The sequence below is a fragment of the Capra hircus genome, chromosome 8 (genome assembly GCF_001704415.2).
Source record: "Capra hircus breed San Clemente chromosome 8, ASM170441v1, whole genome shotgun sequence".
Lineage (NCBI taxonomy): Eukaryota > Metazoa > Chordata > Mammalia > Artiodactyla > Bovidae > Capra > Capra hircus.
Genome location: NC_030815.1, coordinates 75,087,124 through 75,109,440, shown reverse-complemented (window position 1 = coordinate 75,109,440; position 22,317 = coordinate 75,087,124). Strand labels below are relative to the sequence as shown.

The 22,317-nt window shown below is 37.9% G+C and overlaps 1 protein-coding gene across 1 annotated transcript in view; it reads right to left on the bottom strand.

The window, feature by feature from the left end:
* The window catches only part of UBE2R2 (ubiquitin conjugating enzyme E2 R2), a 100,407-nt gene that overhangs the window by 14,128 nt on the left and 63,962 nt on the right, over nt 1–22,317 (bottom strand). The window contains exons 2-3 of the mRNA XM_018052369.1: nt 11,702–11,788; nt 1,629–1,726 (exon numbers count right to left, since the gene is read on the bottom strand). Of these exons, the coding sequence (XP_017907858.1) occupies nt 1,629–1,726; nt 11,702–11,788 (185 nt within the window). The remainder of the gene's footprint in view (nt 1–1,628; nt 1,727–11,701; nt 11,789–22,317) is intronic.

The following is a 22,317-nucleotide window of genomic DNA, read 5'->3' as shown; positions in this document are numbered from 1 at the left end:
AGTACCTAAAAAGAATTGAGTAACTAGCATAATCAAAAGTATCTCATCTGTCTTGAACAGTCTTTTAGGTATACTCATTACAGAGAGTGGGAAGCAAATACATAACTTGAAGAAACAGGTAAGAGAGGCTTGCATACATCAGGAAGCTTCTAATTCTTTGCTTTTGACAAAAACAGAGATTCTAACTGAATTACTAGATTCCAGATCATTAAAAAAGATTAACAAGTGGGAGAGCAGATTAATTTCCTATACAGAAGAACCTGAAAGATATCCCAGCCTCCTGGGGATATAGTTCCCCACTCCTTAGTGTGGGCTGCACCTACAACTTCCTTTATACAGAACAGAAAGTAGGAAATGAGGAGTTTTACAGTGGAGAAATCCTAAAAGCAAGTCTCAGCCAGGTGACGAATGTTACCAACAAGAGTGATAAGTCATGCTGACAGTATGTAACCTTGATATGACATGATAAAAATGTACTTTACCTTAATTTCTCCCAATACTCACAACTCCAATAAAATAAGCAGAAAAAAGCATCAAACAAAATCCCAGTTGGGGGACATTCTATAAAACACCCTTCAAAATTGTCAAGGTCATCAAAACCAAGGAAAAGTCGAAGAAACTGTTGCAGTTGTCTAAGAAGAAACATCTATTAAATATAACGTGCTATCTATAATGTGTAGGATCTTAGAGCAGAAAAAACGACATTAGGTAAAAATTAAGGAAACGTGAAAGAATATGGACTTTGATCAATCATAATGTACTAATACAAGTTCACTAATTGTAATACATGAACCATACTAATGTTAGATTTTAGTAACAAAGGAACCTGGCAGGTGTGGGGAACATGGGTACTATCTGTACTTCATAATTTTTCTGATAATCTAAAATCATTATAAGTTTTTTGAAGTTATTTTAAAAGAAACACACTGATGACAAAACTAAAGTAAGAATACCCAGTCAACCTTCTGGGATAGTTATAATAAGAAACATGGAAAATAACGTGCTAACAAAGATCTGGAGAAATTTGAATTCTCTCACACTGCTGGTGGGAATGCACTAAAAATTTAGTGTAGGCATGTTGGAAAACATGGCAGTTCCTTGAAAAGTTAAACATTGAGTTATGACCCCACAATTCCATTTCCAGGAATAAGTCCAAGGAAATGAAAACATATATGCACATAAAAACTTGCATGCAATGTTCACAGCGGCATTATTCATAATAGCCAATGAGTGGAAACAACTGAAATGTCCATCAACTGATGAATGGATTAAAAAAAAGTGTAAACACTAAGACTTTTCAGCAAAAAGTAGTAAGAGTCCTAGAACACAGAAGCAACCAATTCAAACACAGAAGTCATGAAATCTAAAGCAGCAGGGTGGAACTCAGATAATGCAAGAGGAAGAACTAAGAGTAGAATAATTCTTCCAAAGTGAACACAGAAATGAGCAACATATGCATTATTAGCCCATAAATACAACTCTTCAAAATGATGCACGCATGCTACATAAAGCTCTAGCATAAAACAAAGCAATCATATATAGAAAGGATTCTTTTGTACTTGTTAAAAGATTATATCCAATGTTAAGAGCCAGCTAGAAACCAGATTATTCCTTATGTAATTCCTTACCTGACATTTTGAGTAGGATTCCACCTTTCAGAGGGCAGTTCTCCACTCTGTGGGTCATCTACAGGTGGATGAAGAATTGAAATGCATACATCTCCATTCTACAAGACACAAATAACACATTCAGTAAATACTCAAAAGTATAATATATAAAAAAAATTCTGCTGAAATTTCTTTTATTCCTAGAAAACTTGTTTTCTTACTGCTGGGGAGTAAACTGCTTTTTCTTCATGTTTAGATCCAATGATAGAGAAGAATTAAGCATTTTTATATTATAAATATTCATTTTGACCAACCTCCAAAATACTTTTCTTACTTTTGCCTAAAATCTGCCTAGAGACAGCATATATGACAAACCTACAGCAAACACCATCTCACTGGTGAAGAACTAAAAGCATTTCCTCTAAGATCAGAAACAAGACAAGAATGTTCACTTTTGCCACTATTATTCAATTTGGAAGCCCTAGCCACAGCAATTAGAAAAGAAAAATAAATAAATAAAAGGAATCCAAATTGGAAAAGAAGAAGTAAAACTGTCACTGTTTGCAAATGACATGATACTCTATATAGAAAATCCTAAAGATGCCACCAGAAAACTACTAGAGCTAACCAATGAATCTGATAAAGTTGCAGGATATAAAATTAATGCACAGAAATCTCTTGCATTCCTATAACACTAACAATGAAAGACCAGAAAGAGAAATTGAGAAAACAACTCCATTTACCATCGCAACAAAACAGAATAAAATAAGCAGAAATAAACCTACCCAAGGAGGCAAAAGACCTGTCCTCAGAAAACAAGAAAACACTGAAGATAGAAATCAAAGACAACACAAACAAATGGAAAGACATACCATGTTCTTGGATCGGAAGAATCAATCCTGTGAAAACGATTATACTACCCTAAAGCAATTTACAAACTCAATGTAATCCCTATCAAATTACCAATGCATTTGTCACAGAATAGAACAAAAACTTTATAATTTGTATAGAAACAAAATAGATCCCAAATAGCCAAAGCAATTTTGAGAAAGAAAAGCAAAGTTGGAGGAATCAGGCTCCCTGATTTCAGACTATACTACAAGGTCACAGTAATCAAGACAGTATGGTACTGGCACAAAAATAGACCTATAGATCAATGAACAGGAGAGAAAGCCCAGAGATAAACCCACGTACCTATGGTCACGGTCATGTAATCTATGACAAAGGAGATAAAAATATACAACAGAGAAAAGACAGTCTTTTTGGTAAATGCCGCTGGAAAAACTGGATAGCTACATGTAAAAGAATGTAATTAGAACACTAACACCATTCACAAAAATAAACTCAAAATGGATTATAGACCTAAATGTAAGATGGTACACTATAAAACTCTTAAAGGAAAACATAGGAAGAACACTCTTTGATACAAATCACAGGAAGATTTTTTGGTATCTACTCCCTAGAATAATGAAACAAAAATTAAACAAATCTAATCAAACTTAAAAGCTTTCACAGAGCAAAGGAAACCATAAACAAGATGAAAAGACAAGGTTCAGAATGGGAGAAAATATTTGCAAACAAAGCAACTGACAAGGGATTACTCCAGAACATACAAACAGCTCACGTAGCTCAATATTAAAAGAAAAACAAACCCTAAACAACCCAATCAAAAAAATGGGCAGAAGACCTAAATAGACATTTCTCTCAAAATGACATACAAATGGCCAAGAGGCACATGGAAAGATGCTCAACATCACTAATTATTAGAGAAATGCAGATCAAAACTGCAATGAGGTATCACTTCACACCAGTCAGAACAACTATCATCAAAAAATCTACAAACAATAAATGCTAAAGAGGGTGGGGAGAAAAAGGGAACACTTTTGCACTATTGGTGGGAATGTAAATTGATACAGCTGCTATAGAGAACAGTATGGAGGTTCCTTAAAAAAACTGAAAATACAACTACCATTCGACCCAGCAACCCCGCTACTGGGCAAATACCCTGAGAACACCGTAATTCAAAAAGACACAGGCACCCCAATGTTCACTGCAGCACACTATTTACAATAGTCACAACATACCAGCAAACTAGATGTCCATCAACAGATAAATGGATTAAAAAAGATGTGGTGTGTATATATATAGAGGCTCAGTGGTAAAGAATCCACCTGCCAATGTAGGAAACACAGGTTTGATCCCTGGGTTGGGAAAGGGAAATGGCAACCCACTCCAGTATTCTTGCCTGAAAAACCCCACAGACAGAGGAGTCTGGTGGGTCCATGAGGTTGCGAGAGTCAGACACAACTTAGTGACTAAACACCACCACCACATATATATATATATATATATATATATATATATATATACAATGGAATATTATTTGGTCATAAAAAAGAATGAAATTGGGTCATTTGTAGAGATGTGGATGGATTTAGAGACTGTCACAAAGAATGAAGTCAGAGAAAAATACCATATATTAACGCATATATGTGGAATGTAGAAAAATTGTACATATTTGCAGGGCAGGAACAGAGACAGATGAAGAAAATGGATGTGTGAACATGGGTGGGGGAAGGGAGGAATGAATTGAGACATTGGAACTGACATAGATACCCTACCATGTGTAAAATAGATCACTAGTGGGAACCTGATGTATAGTGCAAGAAGCTTAGCTGGGTGCTCCATGGTGACCTGGATGGGTGGGATGGGGGTAGAGGGTGTGGTAAAAGGAAGGGAGGTCCAAGAGGGAGGGAATACATGTTTATATATAGCTGATTCACTTCACTATACAGCAGAAATTAACACAATGTTGTAAAGCAAATATACCCCAATTTTTTTAAAAAGAAAATCTGCCTATAACCTGTCTACAGAGAAGCTATAATCACCTTTAATATCAATGACTGGCTTCAATAAGTATGGTTTATATAAACTGATACATGCCTCCTAACAATTATATATAACTCCCTTGGTATATGGATAGAAGAACTCACCACTATGTATAATATTCTGGTTCATAAATTTAAATTATAGGATCTAATTCACAAGTGCTAAGTTAAAACACACATGGACTCTCTCATATGCAATAGAGACTGTTAACAGAAAAGACTGAGAAAGATGTAGTAGCCTATTGGTTTAAAATAAAAGATTCAAATGTTTAAAAAGAGAGGTATAACCATATAAAGTAGAATAAATCTTATATATAAACCTAAATTTAAATACATGTACATACACACCCAGATAAAAGAACATTTTAAAAAGGAAAATACAATTTTAATAACATCAATGTAAAACACTATATTCCAAAACTTTGTATTAATGTTAGATAACATGAAAAAGGTAAAAAAAAAAAACACTATGGAAACGAGGAGAGAGAAACCAGATATATTTGGAGAGGACACCTAGGAGGTGCTTTGGAAGAAAAATGAAAGGCTTAAAGGTTGAAGAAGCTTAAATAATGATTTCAATTTTAATAACCTAAAGGAAATTTAGACATGAGATTGCCTGAAAAAATAAACCAACATCAGAAATGTTTGGGTAGTTATATTTATTTTGTACTATTATACCAATTACCACAAAATTGGCTGAAAACAACACAAATTTATTGTTTTACAGTCTTGTAGGTCTAAGTTTGACACTGCTCTCCACAGGGTTAAAGTCAACTGTGTGGGTAGCAACACATTCCTTACTGGAGGCTCCAGGAAAGAATCCCTTTCCTTGCCCTTTCTGGCTTCTAAAGGCCACCCACATTCTTTTGTTCTTGGCCCTCTTCCTCTAATCCTCAAAGGAAGCAATGCTGCATTTTTGGAGCCTTTCTTCTAAAGTCACATCTCCTTCTCACTCTGATTTTCTTCCTACCCTACCTCTTCCACTTTAAGGCAGTGGTCCCCAACTTTTTTGATGCCTGGGACTGGTTTGGCGGAAGACAATTTTCCACGACCAGGGGTGGGGAAAACTTCCCTGGTGGTTCAGACGGTAAAGTGTCTGCCTACAATGCGGGAGACCAGGGTTCAATCCCTGGGTCGGAAAGATCTCCTAGAGAAGGGAATGGCAACCCACTCCATATTCTTGCTGCCATCCCCACCCCCCACCAAAAAAGGGGCTCAAAGAAATATTTAGACTTCCCTAGTGGCTCAGATGGTAAAGTATCTGCCTACAATGCAAGAGACCTGGGTTCAATCCCTGGGTTGGGAAGATATCCTGGAGAAGGAAATGGCAACCCTCTCCAGTATTCTTGCCTGGAAAATCCAATGGACAGAGGATCCCGGCAGGCTAAAGTCCATGGCGTTGCAAAGAGTTGGACATGACTGCTGCTGCTGCTGCTGCTAAGTCGCTTCAGTTGTGTCCGACTCTGTGTGACCCCATAGATGGCAGACCACCAGGCTCCTCCGTCCCTGGGATTCTCCAGGCAAGAACACTGGAGTGGGCTGCCATTTCCTTCTCCAATGCATGAAAGTGAAAAGTGAAAGTGAAGTCGCTCAGTCGTATCCGACTCTTCGAGACCCCATGGACTGCAGCCCACCCGGCTCCTCTGTCCATGGGATTTTCCAGGCAAGGGTACTGGAGTGGGGTGCCACTGCCTTCTCCGATGGACATGACTGAGTGACTTCAATTTCAAAGGGGTGGGGGTGAGGGGTGATTTTGGAATGATTCAAGCACAGTAGGGTTTGCACTCCTATGAGAATCTAATGCTCAGGCAATAATGTGAGCAATGGGGAGCAGCTGTAAATACAGATGAGGTTTGGCTTGCTCGCCCATCACATGGGGGCTTGCTCACCCACCTCATTCTCTGTGGCCTGGTTCCTAAAAGGCCTAGGGATTGGGGACCCCCTACTCTAATGGGGACCACCTAGATTGTCCAGAATAATCTCAGTTCAAGGTCACCTGATAAGCAAGCCTAATTCTTCTTAACATGTGAAGGTACATATCGCAGATTCCAGGGATTACAATGCAGATATCTCTGTGGAAGCATTATTCTACCTACCACAGGAGTGAAGAACACTGTTTGAATGAAAAATAGAACAAACAGAGGAGTATGTTACTTTGTTCACAGTTTAGTGTGTGTGTTAAGTAAAGTTTCTGAGTAGTGAAATGATGTAAACAGATATGTATGTAGAAATGACATATCAAAAGATGGGCATCTCTGAAGGAGGGCATGGCAACTCACTCCAGTATTCTTGCCTGAAAAATCTCATGGACAGAGAAGCCTGGCGGGCTACAGTCCATGGGGTTGCAAGAGTCGGACACAACTCAGTGACTAAACAACAGCAGCAATTTTACAACAACCCTAAATGAGCAACAGCAGGATGGACAATTCCAGCAAAAGTCTCATCATCAGTGAATTCAATGAAGACGTCAGCAGTTGTATTTGTCTTTTGAGCCCAGATCACTGGAAGAGAGCAATCAGTTTCACCTGCTGGATTTAACTTGGAATAAAAACATGGTTAAGAATAAAGAAAATGCCCTTGTTTCCATTAAAAAAAAAAAAAAAAAAAGATGGGCCTCTCAACTGATTCAGGCAAAGCACTCGACAAGACCCAACACTTACTCATAATAAAAACACTCAGAAAACCATACTTCCCAGCTATCTTAAAAGTGTAAATGGGAGTTATATTAAGAAGATAAATAAATTTGAGACCAAAAAACCAACCCACAGCTAGCATCCTCAATGGTGAAAACTTTCCTGAGATCAGAAATAAGACAAAGGGTACCCACTTTTACCATTGCTATTTACAATGTACTGGAAGTAGTAGCCAGAGGAATTAAGAAAAATTCTGAAAGTGTACAAATTGAAAAGGAAGAAGTAAATCCATTTTTATTGTAAAAGTCAAAGAAAATTCCAAAGAACTCACAAGAAAACTACTAGAGAGAATCAATTCAACAAAGTTGTAGGATATAAGATCAACAAGTCAGTTCATTTTGGGATTTTTGAAATTCCAGTGGAGGCATCTCTGGAGGAGGACATGGCAACCCACTCCAGTATTCTTGCCTGAAAAATCCCATGGACAAAGGTTAGAACTCTGTGCTTTCACTGCCCAGGACCTAGGTTCAATCTCTGGTAAGGGAACTAAGATCTCACAAGCCATGTGGCATGGCAAAAATAAATAAAACAGATTCAATCCAATCCCAATCAAAACCCTAGCTTCCCTTTTTGTAGAAACTGACAAACCGTCCATAAAATTTATAAGGAAATTTAAGGGACTCACAAAAGCCAAAACAATCTTGGAAAATAATAAAGTTGAAGGATTCATACTTCCTGATTTCAAAACTTACTACAGAGCTACAGAGAATAAGACAGTTTAGGACTGGCATGACAGATATATAGATCAAGGCAACAGAACTGAGAGTCTACACAGATTCATACAACATGGCCAATTGTTTCTGATAAGATGGTAAGTTCATCCAATGGGGAAAGAACAGTCTCTTTAGCAAATGATGCTGGGACTGGATTTCCAAAAGAATGAGGTTGAACTCCTACCTCACACCATATACAAAATTAACTCAAAATGGAACAAAGATCCAAGAGCCTAAATCATAAAGTCTTTTTATAACAGTGTGTCTGTGTCTGTCTGTATGTGTGTTTAAAATCCTCATGATGACAAGACGCAAATGGCGAGTAGACAAAGAAAACGACTTCCAAGTCCTACCGGCTAGACTCGACGCTGGACATGTCTATGAGCATGATCGCATACAGCGAACTGCGGCTCAGACGTAGCTCGAGAGATCCATGAAGCCATTAACGCTGACATGATCATTTGCCGAGATGTGGCAGCATGTGCGTTAACGAGACTTACAGTGAATCAAGCCTAGATATTGCACTACTAGCGATTCCATCACTACAAGCGTAAGCAGTCGCGGTATGGCACTTCCGTCATCCTCATAACTGCTGCATAAACAGAGATTCTCTAAAAAAAAATATATAAAAATAAATCTGACTTGATTTAGCATGCTTTTAGGTATGCACAAACATGCTAACAGATAACTGACTCTCATCAAATCAGCACTTTTGTGCAAAGGACATTATCAAAGACAATGGGAAAAAAACAATCGATAGGTACGAGAGGAAATATCTGCAGGTTATAGGGAAGTGACAAGGGTTTGATCCCCGGGCCAGGAAAATTCCACATGCTGTGAAGCAACTAAGCCCATAAGCCACAAACTATGGAGCCAGTGCACTAGAGCCTGCAAGCAACAACTACTGAAGCTCTAGGAGAAGCCACTCCAAGGGGGAGCCTGCGCATCACAACAAAAAGTAGCCACTGCCTGTTGCAAATAGAGAAAGCCCATGTGCAACAACAAAGACTCACCATAGCCAAAAATAAATAAATCTTAGAAAAAAAAAAAAGGAGGGGGGAGGGAGAAGTTCTAAGCTTTGAGAAAGGCAGTTCTGAGATGTAAAATGAAAACAAATACAAAGAGCAGTGAGATTTTTGAGTTGCCATAGCTGTGAAGTTCATACTGAAGAGTTTGTGTACAAAAACTTCATTTGAATACATGATTTGTGAAGCAAATGGGCTTCCCTGGTTATCTGCTTCTGAACACACACAACACATGTAACCAGGCAAACTGTTACTGAGATCACTTAACATATTATATAAAGTAAAAAGGAGTCAACTGTGTAGCATGGTCATTGATGACAAGTTCATATTAAATTTCTTTTGTTCTCCAAGTTTCCCCTTGGTATTTATAAATTTCACAAATATGGCAATGATAAATGTTGAAATTGGTAACAGCAGTTTATTTATAACTTTGGGGGCTACAGTAATATCTGTGAATGTATTTAACACAACTATACCAAAGCTCTAGTTTTTAAAAACTTCATAAACTATTTTCTACCCAAAATAGTCCTTACAATATTTTTAATGCTCACAAAGTTAATACACAAAAAACTCATCAATTCATATATTTTAGCATTTGAGTAGGCTTTTGCTTTAGTATTATTTTGTTGCTGTTGATATTGTTGTCACTGTTCCCCCATTTCAATCCCAGTTCTATTAAAAATAATTCTGTAGTAAACAATTTGGTGACTAGAACAATTTGACACTGAGGTCCGTTGTGTTTCTAGGTGACAACATAGATGGATGAGTAGAGAGCAATTTCCAAGAATATCCCATCCTTTTGGCTAAGAACCATAAGCCCTAATGTCTAAAATCACAAATACATACTTGGGCCCCCAAGTTCAATTCTGATACCATTTCCAGAATGTAGCAAAGTAAACTAACAAATGTCACAAGGAAAGTCTCTTGTGACTCATTTGATTACATCAAATTTAATGCTTAACTATGACTTAACACTTGTTTACAAACAACTTATAGGGCATGGTAAACAACTGCATATCTGTAAGATATGCATATATTATTCTACTGCTAAAATTTTTATGAATATGAAAAATATTTCTAAAAATAATGATCCAATGCTAAATCTTAAGAGACAGAACTAGGTTGCCTACCTAAGTGGTGAAAAAGCAATGGAAAGGGGACTGTATCTACCTACATTTTCTTCTGAAAAAGCTTTGGTTCCTTTATCATGCTTTTTCTTCTTTTTTGGCAAAAGTTTGAGAATTAGATAAATGAGATGGAAACAGGCAAGTGTGTGGCTCTAACGTGAAATGCATTCTCAGTGGCAAGACAAGGTATATATTTGTTACATAGAACAGTATAACACATTCAATGTTGTTTTCACTTCTCTTTTATTATCTAAAACCTATATATACCACCTAGTTTTGAAGGCAAGAATTTGTGATTATTAAATGGAGACAGACACAAAAATATTTCGGTAATAACTGACTCAGTTTTAACTTATGAAACAGTGAAATATTTCTATAGTCTCTCTCCTACAACAGGATAACTTTGTTATACAGAACAGTATAACACATTCAGTGTTGTTTGTATTATGGTTATGTCAAATACTAAAGATACTAAAGAAAACAATATTCTGGGAGCTTATTTCTGGAAATGTTACAATGTATCACCTTTTGAGCACTCTTTGTCCCGTTTTAAGGAAAGAAAAATGAAGATAATGACTTACAGAAAAAAGCAGATTGTGAAAAACAATAATGCTGCTCCAAGGTGTTCTTTATATAGACTGAGATCTATTCAGCACTATAGAATAAGTAAAGGCCTTGTAGCTCTATTTCTGGAGCACAGGAGGTTGCCAATATACATGGTGACCAAAAAAAAAAAAAAACCCAAAAATTATACTACTAAAGTCGCAAATTTAGAAAAACAAATTTAATGCTTGGGCCTCAGTTACAACTTCAGAGTCCTACTGTAATGAAACAGACTACAGAATGGTAAAGGAGTAGACTCAAAGGATTTATCAGTGGGCCTTGACATATACCCCAAGAAACATAAGGAATCATTTCAGGATCCTTAAAACTTAGCACAAAGCTAAGTACATTTCATCAAAAAAGCTAGAAATTGTTTTCCCAGGCATGTGCACTTGTCCAACAGAAGACCCTAACCCTGAATTTATTTCAGAAGAGACTCTCAGCCAGTATGCAGCAACTCCTTAAAGGAGACCAGTACAAATGATTCCCACTCCCTTCGCCACAAGCTGAATCTCTGATTAAAGTGCCAAATTGTGAAGCTAGAGTCTGTGAAGCTAGGGAACAGGTACACAAATAAATTTGTATAACTTTATTAAATTTTTAAAAATGTAAATGCTAACACATATGAATTATAATCTTAGCAATGAGCAGCAAAGTTTTAAAGTCTCAATCTTAAATTAACCGTAATATGGAACAGTGTGTGCTCAGTCATGTCCAACTCTTTGCGACCCCATGGACAGTAGACCGGCAGGCTCCTCTGTCCATGGAATTCTCCAGGCAAGAATACTGGAGTGGATTGCCATTTCCTACTGCAGGGGAACTTCCCAACCCAGAGATCGAACTTGTGGTTCCTGAGTCCCCTGTACTGGCAGGAGGATTCTTTACCACTGAGTCACCTGGAAAGCCCCAACCATAATATACACTGGTATAATAAAAGCCACAAATAGTTCTTTGTCACCACAGTATACTGAGCTATGGAGGTTATTTTAAAGGACAGTGTCAAAAAATCAAATCTTCAAAGAAATTCATGATAGATATCTCTTACCTCATAAATGTTGGGGTGCCACATTTTGGTCAAGAATCTGAAGGTAGGTGGTGAATATGGGTAGTCAATAGGAAATTTAATATGCGCCTAAAAAGAAAAAAAAAATGAAATGCTAATAAGTAAGACTACAGGTTACTTATGTGCCTAACAATTCACCCTAATATACTCCAGTGAAACTGAATATTTTTCTACACCATAAACTCTGGAGATTAAAACAGTTCATATGTATTTTGTTAGCCCCAATGCTAGGGTTATTAGCATGTTTTTACAACTCTCTCTTTATTTATTTATAAAAATTTATGTTAAATTGCCAATGTTCAACAATTATATAATTTTTACCTGAATAAACATGAATGAAAAAGTTTTATATGTGTGTCACATTAATGGCTGCATTTCATATTAATAACAATTAATACAACCTTATGGTATAATATAGAACAAAGATAATTTGTTTTACTTAACACCATTTAACTATCACCAAGGAGTAACAAATGCTATCATTTTGATAAGGCTCCTACCGGAGTTTTTCATGCTCAAGTATGCTTATCTCTTTACAAAGCTTATTTTCAATTACTGTATTTATACTGTTCCTTTCCATCTGTATTATATCATAAACATTTTCCTTTGTATGTATGATTGTCAGTATTTGCAAAATGTTTCCATCAAATGGATACATAGATGAACCATTAAAAAAAAAAATCTATTTCCTTATTTTGGAACATATTGGTGGTTTTGCACTCTTTTGCTATTGTAAATACATTTACAGTGAATGTCCTCAGCAGAATCCCACACTTCAAATATGAATAAATCCAAACAAAGTCTCATCTAACCGTACCAGTAAAAGGGAATGAGGACAGGAATGAAAGGACAAGCTGAGAGTAAAGCTGAGGGTAGTAGTGAAAATGGGAGTTAGGATCCTCAAAAATTCTGTCTTCAATAAAAGCAATGAGAAAAATAGCAAAAATTGTAAGAATTAACTTCTTCAAAATTTAGAAAATCACGTGAGGCTTGTAGCAATTCAGGGAGGATTTATTCAAGGAAAATAGTTGAACTGGTTTTTATAGTAAACTCTGTGGTATTTTAACTTGCTCTAGTTAAAAGATCTCCAGGAGATCGTCCCAATCCAGGGATCGAACCCAGGTCTCCTACATCACAGGTGGATTCTTTACCATCTGAGCCACCAGGGACTCAGCAGGTCAAACAGACTAAACAACTATTTTAATAGGAAAGGGTGGAATATGAAATGTCTGTATGGCTTTGAAAATCTCTGACCAATTTCTAACTAGAAGATCAGGCCAGCCATGAACATGCTCAGAAAAGTCACAAGAGGTCATTAGATGGCCTTCAACTAGCACCTCTGGTGAACCTGAGATCTGCACAAGCAGGAAGTGAGAGCTAGGCTGAATTTGCAACTACCTAGCTGAGTGTTAAAGGCATGCCCCCAAATGCACACAGAGCTCCTCTAAAATGCCCCCAAAGACACACAGAGCTCCTCTAAAATGCCCAGGAGGTTTGTTGATTCCAGGAAAACAATTGCATTTCATTTAATAAGGTAACCTTCTGCCCAATCACTGGGTGACCACTCAGCTAACCAAGTGAAGACTTTACTGGCCACACACAACCAAGAACACAGACGTTTCAGAATTAGGTCAGAGAAGTCATTAAGTAAGGAAGCAACTACAACAAACAAGAACAACCAAATTCCTGTTGCCACAATATATTATTTAAGCATCCAGTTTTCAACAAAATATTACAAAACATGAAAACAAAGTATGGCACATACAAAGGGTAAAAACAGCAACCAACAGAAACTGGAAGGTTAGATATTTAATTTATTAGAAAAAGACTTTAGATCAGCTGTATTAAATATATTCCAAAGATTAAAAGAAACCATGGCTAAAGAAATAAGGAAATGTATATGGAAAATCTTTCAGCATATGAACATGAAGAAATTGTAAAAAATAAGCAAAAAAAAGCTTTGGAGGAAAAGAACCAAATATAAACCACAAAGCTGCAAAATACAGTAACTGAAATTTAAAAAATCTGCTAGATAGGCTGAATAGCAGATTTGATGAAACAGAAAAAAAGAATCAGTGAAACTGAAGAAAGCTCTGTTTAGATTAACCAGTCTGAGTTAAGAGAAATAGAAAGTAACTAACAGAGACCTATGGGACATCAGGTTATCAATATATACATATTAAGAGTATCAGGAGAGGAAACAAAAGGGGCAAAAAGAGCATCTGATGAAATAATGGCCAAAAATTTGCCAAATTTGATTAAAACAATGACTCTAACAATCAAAAGCTCAACAAACTCCCAAGAGAAAAACTCAGAGATACACATCTATCTATATATCATAATCAAACTGTTCACAACTAAAGAATGAATCGTGAAAGCAGCAAGAAAGAAACCATCCATCAAACAGAGGCTGTCTCACCAGAAACTAGGAACCCAGAAAGCAGTGGAATAACATTCAAAGAACAAAGAACAAAATCTGTCAATTGAAAATTCTATATCCAGCAAAACTATTCCTCAAAACTCAAATAGGCAAATTAAAACATTCCTAGGTAAACAAAAACTGAGAACTAGCAGATGATGACTAGCGGACCTCACCTGCAAGAAATACTAAAGGGAGTTTTTTAGGCTGAAAGGAAAGGACACTAACTACTATGTGAAACAAAGAAAGAGCACAAATAAATATATAGTACAAGTACAGGATAGATACAGAAGATATAATAAATGTTCTTTTTGTTTATAACTTTTTCCTCCCAATTTGAAAAACAGGGCTTCCTTGGTGGCTCAGTGGTAAAGAATCTGCCTGCCAATGCAGGAGACATGAGTTTGATCCCTGATCTGAGAAGCATGATCAAATCACGTGATCAAACACAGCATGAAGAAATTAAGTCCATATGCCACAACTATTGAGCCTGTGCTCTAGAGCCTGGGAGCTACAACTACTTAGCCCACTGGCTACAACTACTGAAAGCAACATGCCCTAGAGCCTGTGCTCCACAACAAGAGAAGACCCTGCAGTGAAGAGCCTGCACAGAGCAACTAGAGAGTAGCCCCCACTCCCCACAACTGGAGAAAATCCCAGTGTGATTTGGATGTGAAGAGCCATCACAGCCAAAAATAAATAAATTAAATTTAAAAACTACATAGCATAATAATTATAAATCTACTAAAGAGCACAAAGCACACAAAGAAGTAATTTGTATACCAATAAATAATTGAACTGTATAGTTATATGATGTTGATTATAGAAATAACTCCACAAGTTCAACACCCCTTCATGACTGAAAACACCCAACAAACTAGAAATACAAGGGAAATTCCTTGCTTTGACAAAGGACATCTAGTAAACAAAACTGCAACTAATATTATACTTAATGGTTAAGGAATTTCAGAAATTATACAGGGATGTCCACTCTCATCACGTGTATTCAACACTGTATTGGAGATGCTAGCCAGGGCAATTGGCAAGCAAATGAAATAAAGGGTATCTTGGTTAGAAAGTAAGAAGCAAAGTTATTTCTATTTGTAAATTATATAATCCTGTATACAAAAAAATCAAAAGAATCCACTAAATATATTAGAACAGCAAATCAGTAAAGTTGCAAGATAAAATTTATAATATCAGCATCAATTATATTTCTATACAGTAGCCCTGAACAAAATCAAAATGAAATTAAGGAAATTCTATTTATAATGGCAACAAAAATAATAAATACTTAGGAATGAATTTAATAACAAGAAGTGCAAACTTGGGACTTCCCTGGTAGTCCAGTGATTAAGACTTCCCCCTCCAATGCAGGGGGTGTGGGTTCAATCCCTGGTGGAGGAGGGAAGATCCCATGTGCCTCATGGCCAAAAAAACCAAAATATTTTATAACAAAAAACAAACAAAAAACCCAGAATAAAGACTTTAAAAATGGTTCACATAAAAAAGAAAAAATCCTTAACAAAAACATGTGCAAAACTCACTCTCTAAAAAGTACAAAACATTTTTAAAAGAAATTAAAGACTTAAGTAAATATTAAATATCCATGTTCATGCAGTTTCCCAGATGGCATAGTGATAAACAATCTGCCTGCCAATGTAGGCAACCCAGGAGACATGGATTTGATGCCTGGGTCGGGAAGCTCCCTTAGAGAAGAAAATGGCAACCCACTTCAGTATTCTTGCCTGGAAAATTCCATGGACAGAAGAACTTGGAGGGCTACAGTCCATGGGGTCACAAAGGGTTGGAGACGCCTGAGCAAATACACACACACACATGTTCATGGACTGCAAGATTTAATATTCTTTTTTTTTTTTTTACTTTATTTTACTTTACAATACTGTATTGGTTTTGCCATACACTGACATGAATCCGCCACGGGTGTACATGAGTTCCCAATCCTGAATTAATATTCTTAAGATGGTAATCCTCCCCAAGTTGATCCACACATTCAACATCACTGTATGGAAATCTCTGCTACCTTCTTTCAGTTCAGTTGCTCAGCTGTGTCTGACTATTTGCAACCCCATGGACTGCAGCACAATAGGCTTCGTGTCCATCACCAACTCCCAGAGCTTGCTCAAACTCATGTCCAATGAGTCAGTGAGGCCATCCAACCATCTTATCCTCTGTCATCCCTTCTTCTCCTGTCTTCAATTTTTCCCAGCATCGAAGTCTTTTCCAGTGAGTCAGTTCTTCACATCAGGTAGCCAAAGTATTGGAGTTTCAGCTTCAAAATCAGTCCTTCCAGTGAATATTCAGGGTTGATTTCCTTTAGGGATTGACTGGTTTCATCTCTTGCAGTCCAAGGGACTCTCAAGAGTCTTCTCCAACACCATAGTGCAAAAGCATCAATTCTTTGGCATTCAGCTTTCTTTGTAGTCCAACTCTCACATCCATATATGACTACTGGAAAAACCATAGCTTTGACTAGACGGACCTTTGTCAGCGAAGTAATGTCTCTGCTTTTTATATGCTATCTAGGTTGGTCATGGCACCCCACTCCAGTACTCTTGCCTGGAAATCCCATGGACGGAGAAGCCTGGTAGGCTGCAGTCCATGGAGTCGCTAAGAGTTGACACAACTGAGCAACTTCACTTTCACTTTTATGCAGTGGAGAAGGAAATGGCAACCCACTCCAGTATTCTTGCCTGGAGAATCCCAGGGACGGGGGAGCCTGGTGGTCTGCCATCTATGGGGTTGCACAGGGTCGGACACGACTGAAGCGACTTAGCAGCAGCAGCAGCAGGTTGGTCATAGCCTCTCCTCCAAGGAGCAAGCACATCTTTTAATTTCATGGCTACAGTCACCATCTGCAGTGATGCTGGAGCCCAAGAAAATAACGTCTGTCACTGTTTCCATTGTTTCCTCACCTGTTATCTATTTGCCATGAAGTGATGGGACTGGATGCCATGATCTTAGTTTTTTCAATGTTGAATTTTAAGTCAACTTTTTCACTACTTCCTTTACAGAAATGGCAAAATTGGTACTTGGGGGACCCAGAATAGCTAACATAATCTTGAAAAAGAACAAAGTGAGACAACTCATACTACCCAATTCCAATATACTACACATCTACAGTGATCAAGACAGTTTGGTATTAACATAAGGACAATTCAATGGGGAAAAGGCCTTGTCAACAAATTATGCTGAGACAACTAGATTCCACATGCAAAGGAGTGAAGTTAAATCCTTTTAAATACACCGGAGGATTCCGCTTTTAACTAGGCATGCCCTCAGGAGAAACTACTTAGAACCTAACTTGGAAGGATTATTGTCAAAGCATAACTAACCTAGGGGAAGAGAAATATAGAACTCCAACCCTAATATCCCACCTCAGGGGCAAAGAAAAATTGAGAAACTCTTTTGAAAAGTTCACAGTCTAGAGGCAAAGCCTCGCTAAAAGGCTGAAACATAATCACAGAAGTACACAACTCTTTCCCTTCCCCTCACACCCCACCACTATATTACTGAGATACTTATAGCATATTCCTTTAACAGAGTATATCACAGCTAAGTAACAAGAAAAAATTACAAGGCATAACAAAAGGATATATCACACAAGAAACAGAGCAAATTATCACAACCAGATATGACAGGGATATAGGCATTATCAGAATTTAAAACAACTATGATTAATATTCTAAGGATTCCAGTGGACAAAGTAGACAGTATGCAAAAACAGATAGGCAACATAAGCAGAGAGATGGAAATCCTAAGAAAGAACCAAAGTCAAATGCTAGAGATAAAAACACTGAAGAATGCCTTGATGGGCTGCTTTCTAACACTGGACATGGTTTGAGGGAAAAAACCCTCTGAACTACAGGATATTATGCATAGAATCCCTGAAAACAGAAAAGCAAAGAGAACAAAGAACTGGGGTAGGATGGACCAGAACAGACTATCCAAGGACTGTGGGAAATGCAAAAAGTATAAGATACATGTAACAGGAAAACCAGAAGGAATGAAAGCCATCATTAGGAAAATGAAAATACAACCAACCTACAGAATGGAGGTAAATTCTTGCAAATCTGATAAAGGACACATACCCAGAAAACATAAAGAATGCTTATAACTCAGTAATAAAGACAAATAACTCAATTTAAAAATGGGCACAGTATCTGAACAGACATTTCTCCAAAGAATATAAACAAATGGCTAATATGCATATGAAGAGATACTCAGCATCATTAGCCATCAGGGAAGTGCATTCTAAAAGTAAAATGAGATATCATTTGACATACACCTACTGGCTATAGTTGAAGAGAGCGATTTAAAAAAAAAATGTTATAGGATGTCATGAAATTAGAATGCCTTATACATTGCTGAAGGGGATACTAAATGGTAGTCACTTTGAAAAACAGTCTAGCAGTTCCTTGGAAGAATAAACTTGTGCCAGACCAAGTCCGCTACCAGGTATGACCAAGAGAAATGAACTACATAAGAACTTGTACAGAAATGTACACAGCAGCATAACAGACAAAATGTAGAACAACCCCAAATGTCCATTACCTGAGGAACGAATGTACAAAAGGCATTATATATCCATACACTAGAATATTATATGACAATTAAAAGGAATGACGTACAGGAGTTCCCTGGTGATCCAGTTGTTAGGACTGAGCTTCCCTGTAGGGGAAAAGAGGAATGAAGTACTGACACATACTACAATGCAGATGAACCACAAAAACATCAGCTATGTGAAGTAAGACAGTCACAAAAGACCACATATTTATGAAAACGAGAGATTAGCGGTTCTTGCCTGGAGAATCCCAGGGACGGTGGAGCCTGGTGGGCTGCCGTCTATGGGGTCGCACAGTCAGAGACGACTGAAGCGACTGAGCAGCAGCAGCAGGGTAAACTGGGAGGAAACAGACGCATGAACTTTTGGGATGAGGAAAATGCTCTAAAACTGTTTATGGTTATGGTCGCAAAATTTAATGAATATACTAGAAACAGATGAATTGTGTACTTTAAATGGGTGAACAGTATATGTACATTAAAATCACAAAAAAAGCTGCTTATTTTTTAAAAAGGGGCAGGTGGGGGAGGGTTTCCTGGTGGTCCAGTGGTTTAAGAATCTGCCATTATTTGTAACGCAGGGGACACCGGTTCAATCCCCAGTCCAGGCAGATCCCACATGCTGCAGGGCAAGTAAGCCCGTGCTGTGCTGTGCTGTGCTCAGTTGTACCCAACTCTTTGTGACCCCATGGACTGCAGCCTGCCAGGATCCTCTGTCCATGGGATTCTCCTGGGAAGAATACTGAAGTGGGTTGCCATTTCCTTCTCCAGGCCATCTTCCTGACCCAGGGACTGAACCCACAACTCCACACTGGCAGGCAGATTCTTTACCATTAGTGCCACCTGGGAAGCCCCAAATAAGACCGTGTGCCACAACTACTAGAGCCCGTGCTCTGCAATGAGAGAAGCCACTGCCACAAGAAGTCTGTGCACCTCAATTAGAGAATAGTCCCTGCTCGTCGTAAGTTGAGAAAGCCCAGCATAGCCAAAAATAAACCTGGAGTCCAAATGCAGTCACATCCTAATAGCAACAAGAATACTCAGTTCCTCAGATCTTAGTTTCAAAATACCATTTTCTAATAAAAAGAATCAAGGCTATTTGGAGGAATACTTGATACTGGATCTGGGGGAGTGAAATACAGCATGAGCATGGAGCATCTTACAGTGCCTGAAAGTAAGGAAATGTTACAATGGGAGCATGCCAAAAACAAAAAGCAAAAACAAACACACACCACAGAGGCCAACCTGAAAGAGCCCCTACTGGCCAAATGTAAAGCAATTTATAGTACTGGGTGATAAACCAAGGTAAAGAGTAAATATAAATGAGTGCATATTGGTATAAATTATTGAGTGAAAAAATATTATGGAAGGGACAAATCTTTCTTACAGCAGCACTCCAGATAATATACATAGGTATATCCCATTAACGAGGTGGAGTTTAGTTCCCCTCCCCCTGGAGTGTGGGCTGGGCTGAATGACTCACTTCCTAGGAATAGGGTAGGGCAAGGAAGAAATACTAACTTTACAGTAGAGAAACCTGGCAGACAACACCTTAATCAAGTGAATAAGATTAACATCACTGGTGTCAAGTCATTGAAATCATGACCTCCTGATAAGATGTGAAGAGAAATGCAGCCCATCTTGGTGATGCTCTTACCCCAAAACCCATAACCCTTCTAATCATGAGAAAAACATTAAACAAACCCAAATAGAGGAACATCCTACAAAATATCTGACCAGTTCTTTTCAAAACTGTCATGAAAAACAAAGAAAGATGGAGAAATCATCAAATACTGGAGGAAACTATAAAGAAGACATGACGACTAAATGCAATACAGTATTCTGAAGTGTATCCAGGAATAATAAAAGGCAATTACAGGTGGTAGGGTAGAATTGAGCCTGACTGCTAATGGATATGAGATTTCTTTTGGAGTTGATGAAATTAACTGGAGTTAGATGGTGATGATGGCTGTATGACCTTGTGAATTTAAAAAAATCCAATACACTGTATACTTTGAAAGCCTACAATGTACTGGTCCTATGGCTAGGTGTTGCCTTAAGTAACGCCCTGAGTGGATTAGAGCAAGAAGGCACAGAATGAGGAGCCGCAGGTGCGGCAGTGAGATGCTTGGTGGGTTAACTACAGAAGACTGGATGGAGGCAGGCTGAGGCCATGTTTAGGGGTTTTAGGGGAAAGCTGTACATGCATGCTCAGTAACTCAGTCATATCCAACTCTATGCGACCCTAAGGGCATAGTCTGCCAGGCTTCTCTGTCCATCGAATTTTCCAGGCAAGAATACTGCAGTGGGTTACCATACATACAGACAGAAAAGGCCAGATGTATACTCTAGAAAAATGACTCTAGGACAGTACTGTAAAAGATGAATTGAATGGGATTTAAAAAAACAGATGTAAGTTAGAAGTGGTTTCTTTTCTTTTTCATTTTATCTGTTTCATCTTCCGGATCTGTATATACTTTAGAAAGCTTTAGTATTTATTACATAGTTATATGGGCTTCCCTGGTGACTCAGACAGTAAAGAATCCACCTGCAATGTGGGAGATGTCGGTTCAATTTCCGGGTTGGAAAGATCCCCTGCAGGAAGGCATGTCAACCCACCCCAGTATTCCTGCCTGGAGAATCCCCAAGGACAGAAGAGCCTGGCACGCTGTAGTCCATGGGGTCACAAGGAGTCAGACACGACTGAGCAACTAAGCGCACACAGCACACACTCAGTTATATAATGCATGTTTGAATAAAACAGGATTATAAAAATTTCCATAAAAGATTGGAACTCTGGTGCTTGAAAATGTAGCCTCATCATATTTCTATGAGAAATTAGATTATCCTTTCTAAAAATTATAAAATTTAGTACCATTAGTCAAAATCTTGAGGTCTCCCAAAATGTTTTCCTAGACTACTACTATAATAAAAGAAATTCTTCCAGAGTAACTAAGTATGGCAGTATGAAAATTTATAAAGAATGTATGAAATTCACCAATGCAACAGCATGAAAGAATAGTAAAGAACATCCGTTCAAGAAGCTAGAGCACCTGGGTTTGAATCCTGGCTCTCCCACTTATCAGGATTTTTTCGAAATAAGTTATTTGTGTCTCCAATTTCCTCATCAGTAAAATAAAGTTTATAGTACTTATTAAATGGCTTGGTACAAGGAATGAGTAAATGCTTGTAAAATGCATTAGAACAGTGCTTAACATATAATAGGGCTTCCCTTTGCGGCTCAGCTGGTAAACAATTCACCTGCAATGCGGGAGACCAGGGTTCGAACCCTAGGTTGGGAAGATCCCCTGGAGAAGGGAAAGGCTACCCACTCCAGTATTCTAGCCTGGAAAATTTCCTGGACTATATAGTCCTTTACACATCTATTTGTAAGGCCTCCTCAGACAGCCATTCTGCTTTTTTGCATTTCTTTTCCATGGGGATGGTCTTGATCCCTGTCCCCTGTACAATGTCACGAACCTCCGTCCATAGTTCATCAGGCGCTCTATCAGATCTAGTCCCTTAAATCTACTTCTCACTTCCACTGTGTAGTCATAAGGGATTTGATTTAGGTCATACCTCAAATAGGAAAAGG